The sequence below is a fragment of the Typopeltis vanoorti genome, chromosome 12, assembly GCF_054136105.1.
Source record: "Typopeltis vanoorti isolate ZY-2024b chromosome 12, IOZ_Tvanoo_1.0, whole genome shotgun sequence".
In the NCBI taxonomy this organism is placed as follows: Eukaryota; Metazoa; Arthropoda; class Arachnida; order Uropygi; family Thelyphonidae; genus Typopeltis; species Typopeltis vanoorti.
This window is the reverse complement of record NC_143560.1, coordinates 75,318,433-75,336,859: the sequence shown is the minus strand read 5'-3', so window position 1 is coordinate 75,336,859 and position 18,427 is coordinate 75,318,433. Positions and strand designations below refer to the sequence as shown.

Here is an 18,427-nt window from a genome sequence, read left to right as displayed (position 1 = left end):
TAATGCGTAAATATTTTATCCCAAGTATCTTGGAATGAAATATTTACGAATTAAATAGTCATTACTGTGGTTAATACGTGTTTTTTTTTTTTTTTTTTTTTTTTAGTGGAGAAGAAATATTTCACTCACTCAATAATTACATAATACACAAAGGGATCCACTGGGAAAAATGTATAGACTTCTGTTCGGATGGAGCTCGCACCCTTACAGAAAGGCATAGTGGGGTTGTTTCTATGGTCAAGGAAGTAGCTCCAGATGTGGATTGGGTACATTGTTTCATACACAGGGAAGCGTTAGCCTCCAAAGGAATGCCATCAGAATTTAAAACTGTGCTATACAACGCTGTAAAGCTAGTTACTTTTATTAAAGCCCGACCGGTTAAAAAACAGGTTATTTTCTACTCTGCGATGAAATGGGCAGTGAATATATACAACTTTTGCTTCATTCTGAAATTCGCTGGCTTTCCAGGGGAAAAGTACTAACAAGGTTATTTCAATTAAGGCATGAAGTTTTATTATTTGTAAATGAACGCAATTCTGATTTTGCATCATTCCTTGTTGACGGAGCATGGTTATCAACACTATCCTATCTTTCAGACATTTTCTGAAAATTAAATGAACTAAATCTCTCCCTTCAGGGAAATTCTTTAACTGTTTCTTGATGCCTACGACAAAATAAAGACATTCGAGAAAAAAATGGTTTTATGAATTAATTATGTAAAAGACAGACAATTTGCACCTTTTCCAACATTGGAATCCTTTTTAGTGGAAAATGATATTTTTGTTGATTCTGAGTTTCTGGAAATGGTTTGTGACCACCTCAAAAATCTGAAACGGAATTTTGAAACATATTTACCGAATAACTTTTATAAAAGAAATTTCTCTGGGTTCGGGATCCATTTCAGGCTTGCAGTCATGAGAACGACCTTTCGTTATTGAAAAAAAGAACAGTTAATTGAGCTTTCAAGTGACAGTGGACTTAAAATGCAATTCCGTGATCTTGGTTTGGCTCGATTTTGGATCTCTCCTTCAGAGAGAAGTGAATTTCCAGAATTATCTCAAGAACCACTAAAAATTGTCATGGAGTTCTCTACAACCTATCTTTGTGAGAAAGGATTTTCATCACTCCTTCAAATAAAAACAACATACAGAAATCGTCTTCGTGTGTGTGCCGATCTTTGACTGAATTTGACCAATATTGAGCCAGATATCCAGCAACTCTGAAGGGTCGAAAAGCTCAACCATCTCATTAAAAGTAAGAAGTAACATAATTAGATCATATTATTTATTTGTTTAATAAAAATTAAAACTTTGTTCAATGATGATACAATTTTAATCGTTTCCTTCCAAATAAATTAATTATGTTTTCATATGTATTCAAAACATGCTTTTAGATTTATTATGTTATAAATGGCACAGTTTTTCTGAAATGTTGGTAATTCCTACATAGATTTTTAAAAAAATTGCAAAAATCAAAATGACATATAGGGAAATAAATTAAAAACACTGTTTATTTTTGAAGTAAAACTTTAATTCCAACATTCTAAAATGTTATTTTTCTTGCTTTTTCTGTTTGCAAAATCGTCAATGACATTGTCGTTGAAGTCTATTTCATCACTCAGTTGCTGTTATATAGACAGCAAGGCAAGATTTCTTAAATGCCAAAAAAAGTTCTGCCCGGGACGATCTGCCCTGGGCAGAACTTTTTTGTATGCACTTGGCTAATACATAAAAACAAAAAAATACAAAAAATAATAGTAATAATAATTTTAAAGATAATTTCATCAGAGCAATCTATCCATTAGACTAAGTTTTACTTCAAATAGCATTACAATGACAAAAGCATACCTGATATCATCATGTTTTGCATCTACAGATGGGGACAATGGAACTAAGAAACAAGGGAGGTTATTAATAGATTCTAATTTCTGAAGAATCTGTAATGCATTAAGTGAACAATAATGATTGGCCAGAACATGTCGAGCATCTGCAAACAGAAATAAGACTGTTACTTTGCTATTCAGTGATTTTAAAAATATAACGAGGCAAAAAAAATAATAATAATAACAATAAAAATAAATAAAGAAATAATTCATGTAATAAGATAAATCATACTATAGTAATGTACTGTTGTTCACATCAGGAAGGCAATTTGCATTCTCATAATTAAAGGGTTGGATAACTGAAGTACAATTATGTGGTGATATACCAGAAGTTGGTTGACAGGGTGACCATTTTGAAGATCAGACCAACTGCAGATTACTGTAGTTATAATTCAGTCAAAGAAAACATCACAATAAAAGCTCAGATTTCCTATTATTATAACTTATAGGAGAGTGGGTGAGAAGAAACTTGATAACATCAGGAGTTAACATCTTTCATTGTTGTTTGTTTGGAATTACTGCTGAACTAAAGTTATGAGGCTAATTATTATTATTATGTGACACCTCCAGGGAGTTCAAAGCTCATCGAGGGAGGGCACCTACTCTGCAACTGTCTCCACCACTCAATCTACCAACTACGACAAACCGCAACTACACCAATGCCATCTACCACCAACCACCACCATTAGTATTTTCACAGACAATCACAAACATCCATGCCCACAACAGGATTCGAACCTGCAGCCTTTTGGCTGGAGAGCAGATACAGAAAGGATACAGCATCGTGTTGCAATTGTTAGCTAAGCAGCAAAATAGATTGCAAATAAGTTAAAGAGGAGACTTGAGCCTTCGTTTGTCAAACATTGAACCTGATACTGAAAAATTAGCAGGATATCATTAGGCTCAGGGTAGCCATTAATGACTTGCTTATTAAATACAGTACGTTTGCATCTTTTTTGAGTAAAAATTAATTTGTATCAAACTCATTAATTTTTAATTAACTATTAGTTCAAATATGTTGAATGTAATTTAGTTGACTAATAATATATCATAATTATCTTATTGAGTCATTAACCTAGTGTAAAATTGAGCAGGGGGACTCCAGGCAGAAAAGGTTAAAAACCACAAGTGTACACTGATGCTTATTAACATCTGCCCATAGAATTAGTCTGTTGAAGTCAGTCTGCATTTTATATCATCATAATACTAATTATGGATATAGACCATAACTGGTCTGTTCCAGTCTCATTATCCATCTAATATCCTCTTTTGAGGTTTACCCGGCCTTCTTTTTCCAATCAGTTTATATTTTATTATTTGTTGGCCATTCGGTTTACATGTTCTATCCAATTTTGTTTATAATTGAATAACATCAGGAGATGTTATAATTGTATAACATCTTCATTCCTTATGAAGATATTTTAAAATATCTTCATAAGGAATGAAGATATTTTAAAAGAACTAAAAATACTTTTCAAATATCTTCATTCCTTATTTTGTCTAATAATGTGTATTTTACAGTTCTCATGAATCTCATTTCACTTGTTTTTAATCTTTGTTTATCTTGTTTGTTTATTGTCCAAATTTCACTGCCATATAATGATGTGGGCACTGCCAAACGATTGTATATTTTTAAGCGCGTTTCTTTTTGTACAATATTTGGATTGAATGTTCTATTTATCAGGCGTCCTATCATCAGTAAATATTCTGTAATTTTATGTCTTTTCCTCATTCATATGATATTTCACAGCCAAGATAACAGAAAGTATTCATCTGTTCTATTATTTTATTATTAATAATCATTTTACTTCTAAGTGGAGTTTGTCTACAAAATGGCATTGTTTTAGTAGTTTTATCAATGGATATTTTCATTCCAAACTGTTCTACTATAATGTTTAAATTATATATTGCTCTTTGTAAACTGTCTTCTTTATCTGATATTATTACCTGGTCATCTGCAAATAATAACGTATTTATTATTTTGTTATTCCAGGAAATTTCTATACCTGGATTGTTTAAGGTGTTCCATTGTATTAATATTTCATTAATATAAATATTGGAGCCTCTGTAATTCAGTCGGTATAGACGAAGTCCTTTGGTCAGAAAGACCTGGGTTCGATTCCTGTCTATGATGTGAGGAACCTTTATCTGGTCTCTTTCGACTAACTGGCCTCATACGGAGGTGGAGGGTTTTTTCCTCCCAGTAACTAGGGTTTTTCATCCCTCAAAACAGGCAAACCAGTCCTGTGAACACACATGGCTACAGTGATAAATATACTAAGCCAAGGAAAGCAATGGGAAACCACCTTGCTCATAATCATCTCCCAAATATGGTAGCATATAGCTACTTCCCCCACCAGCTGTACGGCTGAGGGAATAGGATAGGATAGAGACGACATAACGTCTCCTCCAAAATCTGTTGATGCATCTAAGTCACACAGAAAGTATGCAAATTCGGCAATCAAATGACATGCTATGAGCAGGATAGAATGCATAAATATTCCAGATTACTGTGCTGTAAAAAAATTAAGTGCAGAAATCCCCTAGACTTACTCATGATAGCGTACCCCACACTGTCTGTCTCCCATAAGGGTTTCATATGTGGAATTTCTTGATTCCAACCATTAGAGGCATTTTGTTGCAAAAAGATAAAAAGTAATTCCAGCATTCCCCAGATCCTGATAGATGAATTTTATTGTCTGGTGTGGGACAGTCATCCTACTTATTGGAGGTCTGAAGAGTGTTGAAGAACTTCCACGTTTGACCTCTAACATGGTTTTCAGATTATCTAACCTTTAGTCCATCCTTGATACGAATACTTATCTACCACAGTTTTAAAAACTTTTCGTGCATTGGCACACAATATTTCACTGAGTTGAGATTAAAAATGTATTTTTTTAATCTCTCTGTAGAACTGGTATGAATTGCAAAAAGACTATGAATTATGAAACTATCTTGAAACCAACACAAGCATACCTGCTCTCCCACCAACAAGTCATGGGTTCAAGAAGTTTTTTCACAAACATCCATGCCTGCTACAGGCATGGATGTTTATGACTGTCTTTAGGTGGGAGATGAATTTCACTGCCCAGTGTGAGACCACCACCCTTGCTTATTGGAGGTCTGAAAATGTTCCATGCTTGGAGAGCAGGGTTTCGGGACTATGCAAAAATAAATTAAAAAATTACAAGAAAATATACAAAATTGATAAAAAAAAATTCTTAGCCCACCCAAGGTACAGATGTACTATAGGATTACTAATAACTTTTCATGGGTGGGAAATACATATGGAAAAAAAGTGTATTGAGACTCAAGCAAACAGCCAGGTCAGGAGCAGTAAAAACTCTTGTGCATTCCATCCACATTAGTGTTGATACCCATCCAATCCAACTACTGTACTCAAATCAAGTTCTTATAATAGCTTTAATACCTCTATCTGTTCTTTATTTTTTCATCCACTTTCCCTTTGATATCCAGAGAAGTAAAGGGTTCTTCCCTGGAATGTATACCTTACTGAAGTGAACTCTTAACAGCTCAGTTATTTCTAGTGATTGTATTACTAGCCTACCATCTGCATTCACAAACGTTATCCATGACTATTCTTCCTTTTACTTACTACATAGTCATAATATTCTCTTTTCATAATTCCAATTTTGGCCTTTCAAACCACTGCCAAGATTCTCCTAGCTGCTCTTTGAACTGATCATCACTCTTTTTGTGATAAGGGATACGAAACATCATTTTTTCATTCAGCTTCTTGTTTCAAGTATTATTTATCCATTTACTTCCAATGCGATTTAGTATCCTAACCCTGGGAATGCAGTCGGATATTGCTCCCTTCAAACATCCTTTGACTACTTTCCTTGCTCTGCCAATTCCTCTAACATGCAGTTTCTCATGCCAAAAGGCACTGCTACAAACTGACTTCTCAGTTTATTATAATCATCTGCCTCATAATTCCACACATGCCTCTTCTTAGAACTCTCACATGCATTGTCACCATCCAAGTCATGACTACATGATCACTCTTGTTGACTGGAAGCATAACACAATTTATATGCTAATTCTCAGATGCTATATGACACTGTACTTTAAAGAAAATATTTTTCAAAACTATAGATAAACCTCCTCCCTCCCTTTTTAGTCAGAAGAAGGGAAGAAGTTAATGAAGAGAGTTTTAGTTAATGAACTTTTAGATATAATGGATCACTCCTATGCAGATTGTGCAGCAACAGTAAACTATAACTGCATTAAAATATCTATACATATATACACCTAAATGTAGCACACCAGCATTTAAAGATATTCTAAAAATAAAAAACTTGCCTTTTAAAACTGCTGTTAAATCTTTTTGACAGTCTGATATTACTTGATGCTATGGCATAGATAACAATAATAAATATTTGTATACGAATATGCAATTATCTTAATTTAGTAAACATATACTGCACAGCATTATTAAAAATCTCATGTATATATCCAATCAGGTACAGTAAAATTTAACTATTGAATTAAAAAATAAACTACAATAAAATAATTTATGGTGAAAGAAGTTAATGCTTACTTGGATGAATGAATGAACAGTACCTCTGCTTTCCAACCAAAAAGAGCAATAGGTTTCAATTTCACTGCCATGGATGTTTGCACATGCCTTTAGTTAGTAGAATAATTTCATTACTTCAGCTTGAGAAAACTACCTTGCTTACAGGCAGCTTGATAAAGTCTGCTGTCTAGATTTAGCAAGGGTTCTGGATTATCTAACATGCAGTTTACTAAAGGTTAGTTGCATGAGAGCTATACATGGGTGGAATCAAGAGAGAGTGAGAGGAGAGGAAGAAATATTGCTAAAAATCATAATACTAAAATAGAAATTTGGCTATTGATGATATCCTTGATAGCATCAATTAGCTATGACATTAAAAGTCTTTTGTAACAATAACAAGGAAATATTTTGATAAAAAAAAAGCAAATTAATGTCTGCAGTGAGAAATCAAACATCTGAAGCCAGGTTTAATACACATAAATCTAAAAGACTAATTCAACTTGGTTCCTAACAGAGGCCCATCAAGGACTAAAATGACTATTAAAAAAATCCATCTTCCAGTTTTACGGTAGTGAACAAATTAATCCAGAAAAGCTGAATTCAAGTTTTTGGTTTGGTTTTTGTTTCAGTTCATAATTTTGGTTTTTTTGGTTTTTGTTCACTACTTTCATTTTTTGGTTTTAGTTCACTGTTTTGGTTGAGTGTTTTTAACAGTCTCTACAATGTTTATTAATAGTGTAAACAAGCTGATATTTGCAGTGTTTTATTCGTTTTGTGTAGCTAAGAAATTTAAAGAGGTTTAGGAAGATAGGTACCTTTTCTCCTCACAGAAAAAGGAAATGTGGATGAAAAGTGTCTGCTAGACTAAGAGACTTGGCAGCTAGTGGGATTAATGTTTCTGACATGACAGTCCATTGAAGATTGTTGGATGCAGGGAGGACTTCCCACAGACCAAAAATAAACAACTGATGACAAAGGCGATGCAGAAAAAGAGACTCCAGTGGGCAGAAGTGTAAAATAAGTGGCTGAGAAGACATTTGCCCACCTTCAACAAGCTCCTAAACATCCAGCTAAAAGATGTTTTGGGGTTGTTTTACACATAATGGTCCAGGATCACTTGTGTCAGTTGACAGTATGATGAAAAGTGACCAATACATAAAAATATTGGAGAAAAGAGTGGTCCCACAGATCCAGAAAGATAAAGAACTCATCTTCCAACAGGATCTCGCTTCATGTCATAATTCAAAAAAAGTGAACAGCTTTTCAAAAATCACAACATCCAATTGCTTCAGTAGCCAGATAACTCTCCTGACATTAATCCAATAGAAAATTTTTAACCATAGTGAAAAAGACACTTGGAAAATTAAATTGTGATACAAAGGATTTAATACAATCCATTATAAAAGTATGGCTTCAAGATGCAGAATTAAGAAAAATGTGTTCTACATCAGTAGAGTCCATGCCTAAGCAAATTAATGAACTTATTAGGAACAGAGGAGAACATATGAATTATTAGGTAAAGTTTGAGTTTAATTTTTGTACTTATTTTCTTGCAAAATTAAAACTTTTTAAAATATAAGTGTTTAGATTACTTTGTTCGTTACTGTATTTTTAAAGAATTAAAGAAAACGAAACAAAAATTTTATAAAAAAGATTTTAAGAAAATAAAGTTCATTTCTATAAGCAAAATTCCTCATCCCACAACCCTAAAGAAAAAAAGTTCACTGATTGTTTTACTGATTTAATTTTTTCCTACTGTTCTGCATCAATATTTTCAACTATAAGTAATGTACGTCATTTATAGACACCATTTTTACCATTCTGCAGCTTCAATTCTCCAACTTTAAATTTTACTTTTTCCAAAGCATTCTTCTTCCAAATCATTATTTTAACATGCAAGCAAAGCAGTCATGAAATTCAGGATGAAAATTATTGTTAAAGGAGTGAAACTTGAGACTGGGATAATTGAAACTCATTTGGCATTTGTGATGCATATTCCTATAATTTCTATTTTCATCTTTGCATAACACATTCATGGAGATAGTTTTTGGTATTTTATTTGATGTTAGCATTTGTGATCCGTCTTAATGACATTGATAATTTCACATGCAATTGAACAAACACTTATTTCATGTAACTGAAAATTTGAAAAAATGTTAGGATAACTGTTTTTAGTTAGGCATTGTGTTTGACAGTTCAACAAATCATTTTGCTTGAGCCTATGCAGCATAGTTTCTGTGGGAGAGGACATGTGTTTCATTGGGTAGTGCTGTTTTTATCCCAGCATCTCTAATTGCACTATTTATTGACAAATATATTATGCAGACTGCAAATGTCTCTGTACCTTATTCAGTGATACAATAAAACCTTGTTTTTCTTGTGTCTGCAGTATAATGGCTGTTTGGGGAAGGTGTGTTGTTCACTATATAGGAACAGCTGCTTCCAGTCTCTGGACAGAATACATGTAGGGAGTAAATATTTATCTATTCCTAATTGAAAATGAATTCTCCTATATTCTATAGGAAGAATGCATCTGATGAAAATTAGCTAAGTAGAAACCTTTGTGGATATGTGGGAAATCCTCATGTTCTAGTGGTGAGCTTCCCGAGTTGCAGTGGAGAAAAAAAAATGCATCTGATGAAGTTTGAATTTTCGAAAATGTAGTGAATAAATTAGGTAGTGCCATTTTTATCTCAGTTGTCTCTAATTGCACTATTTGTTGACAAATATATTACACAGACTGCAAATGTCTCTGCACCTTATTCAGTGATACAATAAAACCTTGTTTTTTTTTGTATTCAAGATATTCATGAGTGATAGAAAGTGGGACGTAGAGACAGATACTTGAATCAGCTCAGCAAGCTCAATATTGCAGGAGTTTGGTCATTCGGTAGTATTGAAGGGGGAGTTAAGCCAGAAGGCAAAGCTGGCTGGCTGTCTTCAATACAGTTTATGTCTCCATCCTCACCTATGGTCATGAGAGTTGGGTAATGACCAAAAGAATGCGGACACAAATCCAAGCGGCTGAAATGAGATTCCTTTGAGGGGTTGCGGGGCTGACAATACTCGATAGAGTCAGAAGCTCTGCAATTCAGGAAACTATCAATACTCAACCGCTGCTTCTCCATGTTGAGAGATCACAGTTACGATGGTATGGGCACCTTGTCAGAATGCCACAAGAGAGGCTCCCCCAGCAAGCCCTCTTTGCCAAGCCAGAGGGTGGGAGGCCAAGGACTCGCTGGATAGATTATATCCAAAACCTTGGGTGGACACATCTGGGAGTCCCACCAGAACACCTCAGCTTGGTGGAGGAAGATCGTGACCACTGCCTCAACAACCCAATTAGGAAATGTGGGCCTTGAAGATGGACGGATGAATAGTGAATAAATCAGATGATGATTTCATTTGGATATTGTATTTACAGAGCTGTTCCTCATCTGACAAAGAAGATATTTCACTAAGATTTCTGAATTTTCAGTTTCAAAATAATGGAATCCAGTAAGTAACATGGCAGTACTGGTTCAGGAGTACAGTAGAAAAAATGAGCTACTTTTACCACTTGATGTTTCTAACCGATGGCCTAATGGAATTTATGGTAAAAGATACTAACAGATATGCAGACCAGCGCTTACCTACAACTCAGGATTGTGAAACTCCAGGTAGAGAAGTGAATTCCAAGAAATGGATACCCACATCCAAAGAAGAAATTTTTTTGAAATCCTGTTGGTTATTGGGATAATACATGTTCTGGAAATACATTTGTATCCTCCACTTTGTACTATGTATACAAAGTGGAGGATAAAGAATGCAATGTACAGGGACAGATTTTGGCAATTGCTGAAGTATTGGCATTTTTGCAACAATGATATGGAGACTAGTGATCGTCTGTATAAAATATGAGAACTGCTAGAAGAAGTTGTTTCAAGCTTTCAAAAAGCAGTTATGCGGGGAAAAGAATTGTAATTGACAAAAGCATGATTCCCTTGTGTGGGAGGCTTTTCTTTTGACAATATATTCCCAGCGAGACTCATACATATGGCATTAAAGTATACAAGCTCTGTTTACCAGTTGGCTATGCATACATCCTTTGAAACTGCTTGATGGCTTCTTGAATACAAGAAAGATTTTATTTGCAGATAATTTTTATACAAGTTTGGCACTTACTGAGGAACTTCTCTCTAAGGGAACATTTCTCTGTGGAACAATCAAGAATAACAGAATTGAACTTCCTGCAGAAGTTATGTTGAAGAAACAAAAAAGTGGAGAAATAATGGCCATGAAAAACACAAAACATGCATTAAAATACTGAAATGGACTGACAAAAGATCAGTAACAATGTTGACAACTTACAGAGATCATTGTGAATTAGTAGAGAGTGCACATAAGAATGTGGTAAGGTAGCAAGTACAGAAATGAGACTCAGTGATCAGCTATTATGCTGCTAAGAAAGGTGTCAATCTCTCAGACCAGATGGCATGTAATTATTCCTCTCAGAAAGACAGTCAAGTGGTATAAAAAACATGGAAGTACTCTTCAGAACAGCTCTTGTGAATGCATGAATTATTCACAGAAAATTCAGTTCAAAAAAGGAATATTTCCTTTGGAACTTCTAAATGCATCGATCCAACTCCATCTTGGTCTTCCTTTGGGTCTTTTCCTGACATTAAACCAACACCTGCTTTGCTAATCTTTCTTCTCCAATTCTGTGATTAGCTCTGCTTTGAATGCTAACAAAGTCAAGTTCCTTCCTAATGTCATTTTTAATGATTCTGCCACTGATAGCATCGATTAATCAGCCCCTCCCCCCTCCTAATTTTTCTCATAACTCCTATTAATCTTTGATCACCTGTTTTACTACTAGCAGCTCTCAGATCTCCAAGCTGAAGCTAGTTTGAACATTGTCTCATATACAGGTACTTTAGTGCTCTGACTAATTTCTCTCCAATTTTTAACGTATCATTATTTGGGTGACCCCCATTATGCCAGCCTTGTTTATTTTTTTGTCTATTTCTATTTTTTAATTTTCCATTCTTCACTTACAACTGAGCCTAAACAGCTGAAATGTTTCACTTGTTCTATGAGTTCTCTGTTCAGGATGGAGATGATGTTTTCAATATTTTCTCCTATTTTCATAGAATTTTTATTTTTCATGCAAAATTTGTTACAGTAGTTATTCAATTTAGTTAAGGAATCCTGCAGACATACTGGATTTATTTAAAAGTATTTAAATGACATTATCCACATAAAATAAAGATCCAAGATTAACACCTCCAAATGATGCTTGCTTGCCTTCATAAAGTGTCCATAACAGATGAATAACAGCAGAGATAGTGTGCACACAAGGCTCACACATGATTTTATATCAAACTATCTTCCTATACCTCCTTCAATGATAACTGTAGATTAAAGCTTGATATGACATCTTGTGAAATAGCTTGATATGACATCTTGTTTACACCATATAAGTAGCATTATGAATGGCTTTTCTATTGGCACTTTGTTATACGTGCTTTCTATATCTACAAAACTTAAATACAGATTAATGTATTCCCATCATTTCTTAATCGTGTCTTAAAATGAAAATATGATTTCACAATCCCCCCACCCTTTTGACCTGAACTCAGTTTATTCTCATTATTTCTCTTTCACAGTTTTTCTTAACCTCTTTCTCAACTATGCATGCATAAATCTTACCTGAAATACTCAGTAGCGAAATTCCCCTTAACTCTCATATTCAGTTTTATTTACCTTTTTACAGATCAGTAGTATGAGAGATCCTACAATCATCTGGAATTCAACTCTCAAATCATGTCTTCTGAATAATGCAGAGCAGCAAATGTAAAACTTTGTAAGTCCAAATTTGAGTAATTTTGGTCAAATACCATCCATGTAGGCTGTTTTTCTACATTTCAGGTCTGATGGCTTTTTTCTACCTCGACTACTCATATGTACTCATGCATGCATTTCTGTTTAATGTTTTCTACCACTGGTCTTTTTTTAAGTCTTTTTATGATAATTACTTCAGACAAGCAAAGAATCTATCTTCAGCTGATATATAATTTTTATCATCTGATTCCTTTTGCAGTACTCTTCTCTCCATTTCTTAGCTTTTTCAACATTCGTAAGAACATTTTGCCATTAAGAAATCTTCCTGTGTTGGTGGGTTTTCTATTAATGTTGCCTCACACCACCACCCCATGCAAAAAATAGGTTTAATAAAAACCTTGAGGGACAGAGCTTACAATATTTCCAGCACAGAAAAAAAAGCAGAATGAAGAATTACATTATCTAACACAGCCGCTCAAAAAAAAAAAAAAAAATGGTCTTGAACCCAGAACAATCAAGAAAATCCTCAACACACCTACTAAAAGCATCTCACAAAAGCAACATTTCAAGGACGCAATTACGCTACCATACATCAGAAATGTTACGGAAAAACTAGCCAAATTACTTTACAAACAGAATATCAAAGTAGCTTTTCTACAGCTAAAAAAAAAAAAAAATCTACATTTCTACATCCCCCTAAACCTCCACATCACCCATTAAAAAAACCAGGTGGCTATAAAATTTACTGTTCCTGTGGCATCTGTTACGTAGGCCAGACTAGTTCCACTTGCCATAATGTACTCTGGCATAAAACGAACATGTCTTATATTGAAAAAAAAAAACTGTTTCACAAGGAAATTTAAAGAAGCTGCAAATATGCTTAGAATCCCAACACAATGCAACAAAAATCAGGGCCTAATTCTACACCAAGTTTGGTTAGCATTCATAAAAAATATACCTAAGTTAGACCTTGGACAGTGTGAACGTGAACAACAGAAGGTGACAACATCCAGCATTGTTCAAACATAGCATGCATGAACCTATGAATCGATTCTGCATTCGGATTTTTTAATTTTTAATTTGATGAAGTTAGACAGCCATAACAACATCTAATGGACTATTTTGAGTAATTTTCTCATTTGTGTTTAAACGTTTAGTTACCTTTAACCCCTGAAGAAGTAAGTCAAATGACATATGAAGCTTGTCAGATTTTGTTTATCTTTATCTCAATACACATGTGGTCTCAAGACTGGAATTTTTCTTTTGAACTGCTAAACCACAGAAACCTACACCTACAAAAAAGGTGAGTGACTGTCACTCATTTGGATGATATGGTTATTTCTCGCGATCGGGAATAGCTTTTTTAGTCAGAAAATTGGTTAATGTTGTCTGTTGGGTTTTTTCTTCATATATTTCACGATAACATCTGACTGCTTCTCGAATTTGCTTTTCGACTTTGGCAAAGCGATGACTGTCTTGATCCATATTTTCGAGTAGCTGAAGTCCTTGATTTAGTTTAGAATATACTTCAGCTAATCCTTTTACAGTAAATTTTTTTTAACAATTTCTCTTCTTCATCTTCCTCATTATTCCTTTCTTCTTCTACAACTCTTTCATCTTGGAAAATCAAGTCTTGATCAGTCAGTTCACCTTCTTCATGATCTGCTAATTCTTCTATATCAGTAATATTAATTTCTAGATCCAGTTTTCTTGCAATTCAATGATTTCTTCACCAATTTGTTCTAACATACTATGCTCATTGTACTCTTCGCGTGTCTCCTGGGTAGTAACTTCTTCCAAATTCCTCGCATACATTGTTCCGATACTTCCTTCCATGAAGTTCCAATGTTCTGGTACACTGATTAATATCGAAATTTTCCAAAAATCGCAAAATGTTATAGCATCGTTGTCCATTGCTGTTATTGCTTGAAAAAATGTAGTTTTCAGATAATGTGTCTTGAATGTAGCAATCGAACCTTGATCCATAGATTGAATCACAGCTGTTGTATTGGGATATTGTAAATATTGTAAATGTGATATACATCACATTTATATTTTCATTCAAATTGCCGATGTGAAGAGGATGCCCTGGAGCACTGTCAAGCAGCAATAGAATTTTAAAAGGAATATTTTTTTTCAAGACAGTAGGCACGTACTTCTGGAATAAAAGTTTATGAACCAGTCTTTGAATAAAACAATTGTCATCCAAGCCTTAGGATTACTCCTGTAGTAAACCGGCAACTTATTCTTGTCAATGTTTTTCAAAGCTCTAGGGTTTTGTGAACGATAAACAAGAAATGGTTTTAATTTAAAACCAGCAGCATTTCCTCCAAGAAGAAGCATAAGTCTATCTTAAAATGCCTTAAAACCAGGTTGTAGCTTCTCTGTGAATGTAAGTTTGTTCTGGCATTCTTTTCCAGAACAGTCCGGTTTCATCTACGTTAAAAATCTGCTCTAGCAAATAGCCTTCATCTTTTATCATCTCTTTCAGATTTTTCTTGAAAATTTTGGCAGTTTCAAAATCTGAACCAGCAGCTTCTCCTATTATTCGTATGTTATGTAAGTTAAATCGGCTTTTGAATGGATAAAACCAACCTTTATTAGCGTTAAATGTATGCTCGCCATATTTATCTTCTTGTTGTTTCCTTAAATTGTCAAATAGGCTGCGTGCTTTTGTTTGAATCATAAACAAACTGAGAGGAATATTCTTGTTGATTTGATCATCTATCCATATCATTAAAAGCTTCTCCTTTCATGAATTGGCCATTCTCTTTTTTTCGTTAAAATTGTACATTTCATATTAACTGCCCCTTTAGCTGCCTCCATTATTCTTGATTTATCTTTTATAATTGTTGAAACAGTGAATACAATAGTTTTTCTTCTCATTCTATTTCATCAACTTTCTTTCCTTTGTCATATGCTTTAATGACCTTCATTTTAACATCTAAACTTAAAGCTTCGTTGCCTTCTTTTTTATGTTGGAATTTTCATCAGTAGTATTACTTCTCTTTCTGGAAATGATTAGGGTTATGACAAGATACAAAAATTGCAACGAGAGATGATTCTATGATTCACCAGTGGATCATAGAAGCGACTATTGTGTATTGGTGATAGGGTTTGCTTGTCGACTAATGGCGATGCTGTGATGTATATACAAAAGCAATGTGATATATGTATGCTAGCATACATATATCACATTGTATCACATATGTATATGCTAGCAGCAAAGTTAAATTAGAGAATTTTTAATAATAATTTTTGGCGGTCGTAAGTGCGAATCGTCGTAGGTCGAAGACTATCTGTATCACTTACTGTACTTTAATATCCGAATGCCCCATATAATGTTTCACTATATACGTAGAATACCCTTCCTCTCTGCTTTGCAATTTCATAAAAATAAATTTTTTATTGGAAAAAAAAAGTATAAATAGCCACTTATAAAATGCAATTATGCAAGAAAAGTGTCTGAAAGACTTCAAAAATTTAGCATTCAAAAACTACATATGAAAACTTAGTTATGAAAATAAAGAGTTTATGAGAATACAACCAAAATGGGTTACTTTAGTAATGCACTATTTCAAAGATGAACTTGCCAATTATTCTTCTATTAATGCTTTTACATAAGGTTTCACTTGTTCTTTTGAACTAGTGGTTTATGTTTAGTGTCTCATCTGACATTAAACATACACTAAACCTCTGAAGAAAAAATCCTCTGCTCAATACCATGATAAATAAATGCTTGAAATTTGTTTTTTTTGCATAGAAGATTCTACCAAGGAAGAAATGGAGGAATTTTTTTGAGGCATTAGAGCAGGCAGCTGGCTCAATGAAAAAGGAAACGTTGGTCCTTGTTGAAGATCTAAACAACAGAGTAGGAAATTATTACCAGACATATAGAAATGTTTTGAAAAAATTTGGAGAAAAGGGCAAAGCTAATAATAATGGTAAATGCCTGCTGGATTTCTGTTAAAGACTTGGATTAGTTATTACTAACACCATATTTCAACATAAAAATAAGCACAAATTCACATGGACAGAAGATGCAAGAAATAAGAAAAGTCTCATTGACTATGTTACAGTTGATAGTGATGCTTCCCCACTGGTTCAGGACACAAGAGTACACAGAGGATTTGAAATAGTAATCACTATCTAGTTTTGAGCAGGATAAAATTGAATTTCATATTGAAAAGAAGAGTTTGTAAGGAAGTTTAAAATGAATCAAGATTGAGCAGCTTTCAGAGGTGAACTGTAGACTGAAATACATAAACATCATTAAAGAAAAAATGAAAAAGTTTGAAAGCAAGAACCAAACCTGGGAGATTCAATGGCAAATCCTGAAAAAAACATTGATTCATTCAGCTAGAGAAGACATGCGGTGAAGGTGTCTGTAAGGATAGAAAAATCAGACTTCCATGGTGGAATCAGGAAGTTAAAGAGGCAGTGAAAAAAAAAACGAAGAAATCATATCGAACGTTCCTGGCAAGTAAATCAACTTGAGCGCTTAGAAAATGCAGAGAAAAATGTAAGAAAGTAAAGCACTGTGTAAAGCTAACAAAAAATCATGGAAAGACTTTGGTAAGAACATAGAAAATATCAGGAAGATGGTAAAATATTCTGGAGGCTATTGAAAATGCTTGGAAACGGAGAAAAGAGTACTGTAAAAGGAATCAGAAATGATAAAGGTGACATGAAAACAGAAGATAAAGATATTCTAGATGGTTTGGGGTAATTACTTTGAAAGACTGCTAAATGAAACAAGCAGTGTAAATGATGGTAGAAAATTCACACCAGGAATGCAGTCAGGAATACATATCCACACTTGAAATAGAAAAAGTCATCAAAAACCTGAAATGTGGAAAGGCAAGTGGATAGATGAAATTCAGCCAGAAATGCCTCAAATTTGATTGAAGATATAAATGTTCTGCAGTAGCTGCATTGTGTAATTCAGAAAGTATGGCCAGAGGATCGATTTCCAGATGATGGAGCAGAACTCATTGTGTACATATTTGAGAAAAGGCTAAGAAAAATTATGGAAAGGAAGCTTGGTGAAGAACAAGCTGAATTCAGACCAAATAGAAGTTATCAGGATCAGATTTTCACTTTAAGACATAGTTGAGAAATCCTAGAAATATAGCAAGAGTCTGTATTTAAGTTTTGTTGATCTGGAAAAGGCATGTGACAAGGTGCCAAAAGGAAATCACTTCAAAATGCTACAGTTGTAAGTGGGACATTATATCAAGCAATATACAGTCTCTATTTAAGCTATAAGTTGGCAGTTAGACTTGAAGGAGATACAGGAAGATGGCTTGAGTTAAAATCAGGTGTGCAACAAGGGTGCACATTATATCCACTGTTATTCATTATCTATATGGATCACCTTATGAAGGAAAATGGTATTAAATCTGATATCAAAATTGGTGATGTTAATCCTTTCTTTTAAGCTTACACGGTGATCCGAATCCATTTTTGAAAATTATTGAGACAACTACCATGTTTGAATAAAAACTTTAGTTTAATATAACTAAAATCTACATTCGACGTTTCAACCTTTATGTCAAGGTCATCTTCTGGAGCATACAACTATACACAGAAAACAAGCTACACTACAATCAAACTGGTTTGTTAAAGATACTGACCAACTGCTGCAACAATTGTTGGCCTGACCTCTGGTGAAAAAAAAAAAGAAAAAAAAACTATACATTAACGCTAGAGTTCTATTATTAGTGTTATCTGTATTGTAGAAATACATTGGGGGTAACAACAAGTATCTAGCGTTGATGTGTATATAAATAGATACTTGTTGTTACGCCCAATGTATTTCTACAACCAACAGATAACACTAATAATAGGACTCTAGCGTTGATGTATAATTTTTTTTTTTGACCAGAGGTCAGGCCAACAATTGTTGCAGCGGTTGGTCAGTATCTTTAACAAACCAGTTTGATTGTAGTGTAGCTTGTTTTCTGTGTATAGTTGTATGCTCCAGAAGATGAGCGTGACATAAAGGACGAAACGTCGAATGTAGATTTTAGTTATATTAAACTAAAGTTTTTATTCAAATACAGTAGTTGTCTCCATAATTTTCAAAAATGCATGGTGATGTTAATCTTAGCTCTTTACTTTATGTAGATGATGTTATAATTCTGAATATATCTAGTATAAGTCTGCAAAATTAA

The 18,427-nt window shown here is 33.9% G+C and overlaps 1 protein-coding gene across 2 annotated transcripts in view; it reads right to left on the bottom strand.

Moving 5' to 3' along the window:
* The window catches only part of qin (tudor domain-containing protein qin), a 544,378-nt gene that overhangs the window by 369,916 nt on the left and 156,035 nt on the right, over positions 1 to 18,427 (bottom strand). For both annotated transcript variants that reach the window (XM_090401282.1, XM_090401283.1), the window contains 2 exons: positions 6,209 to 6,257; positions 1,848 to 1,986 (listed from right to left, as the gene is read on the bottom strand). In XM_090401282.1, the coding sequence (XP_090257408.1) occupies positions 1,848 to 1,986; positions 6,209 to 6,257 (188 nt within the window). The remainder of the gene's footprint in view (positions 1 to 1,847; positions 1,987 to 6,208; positions 6,258 to 18,427) is intronic.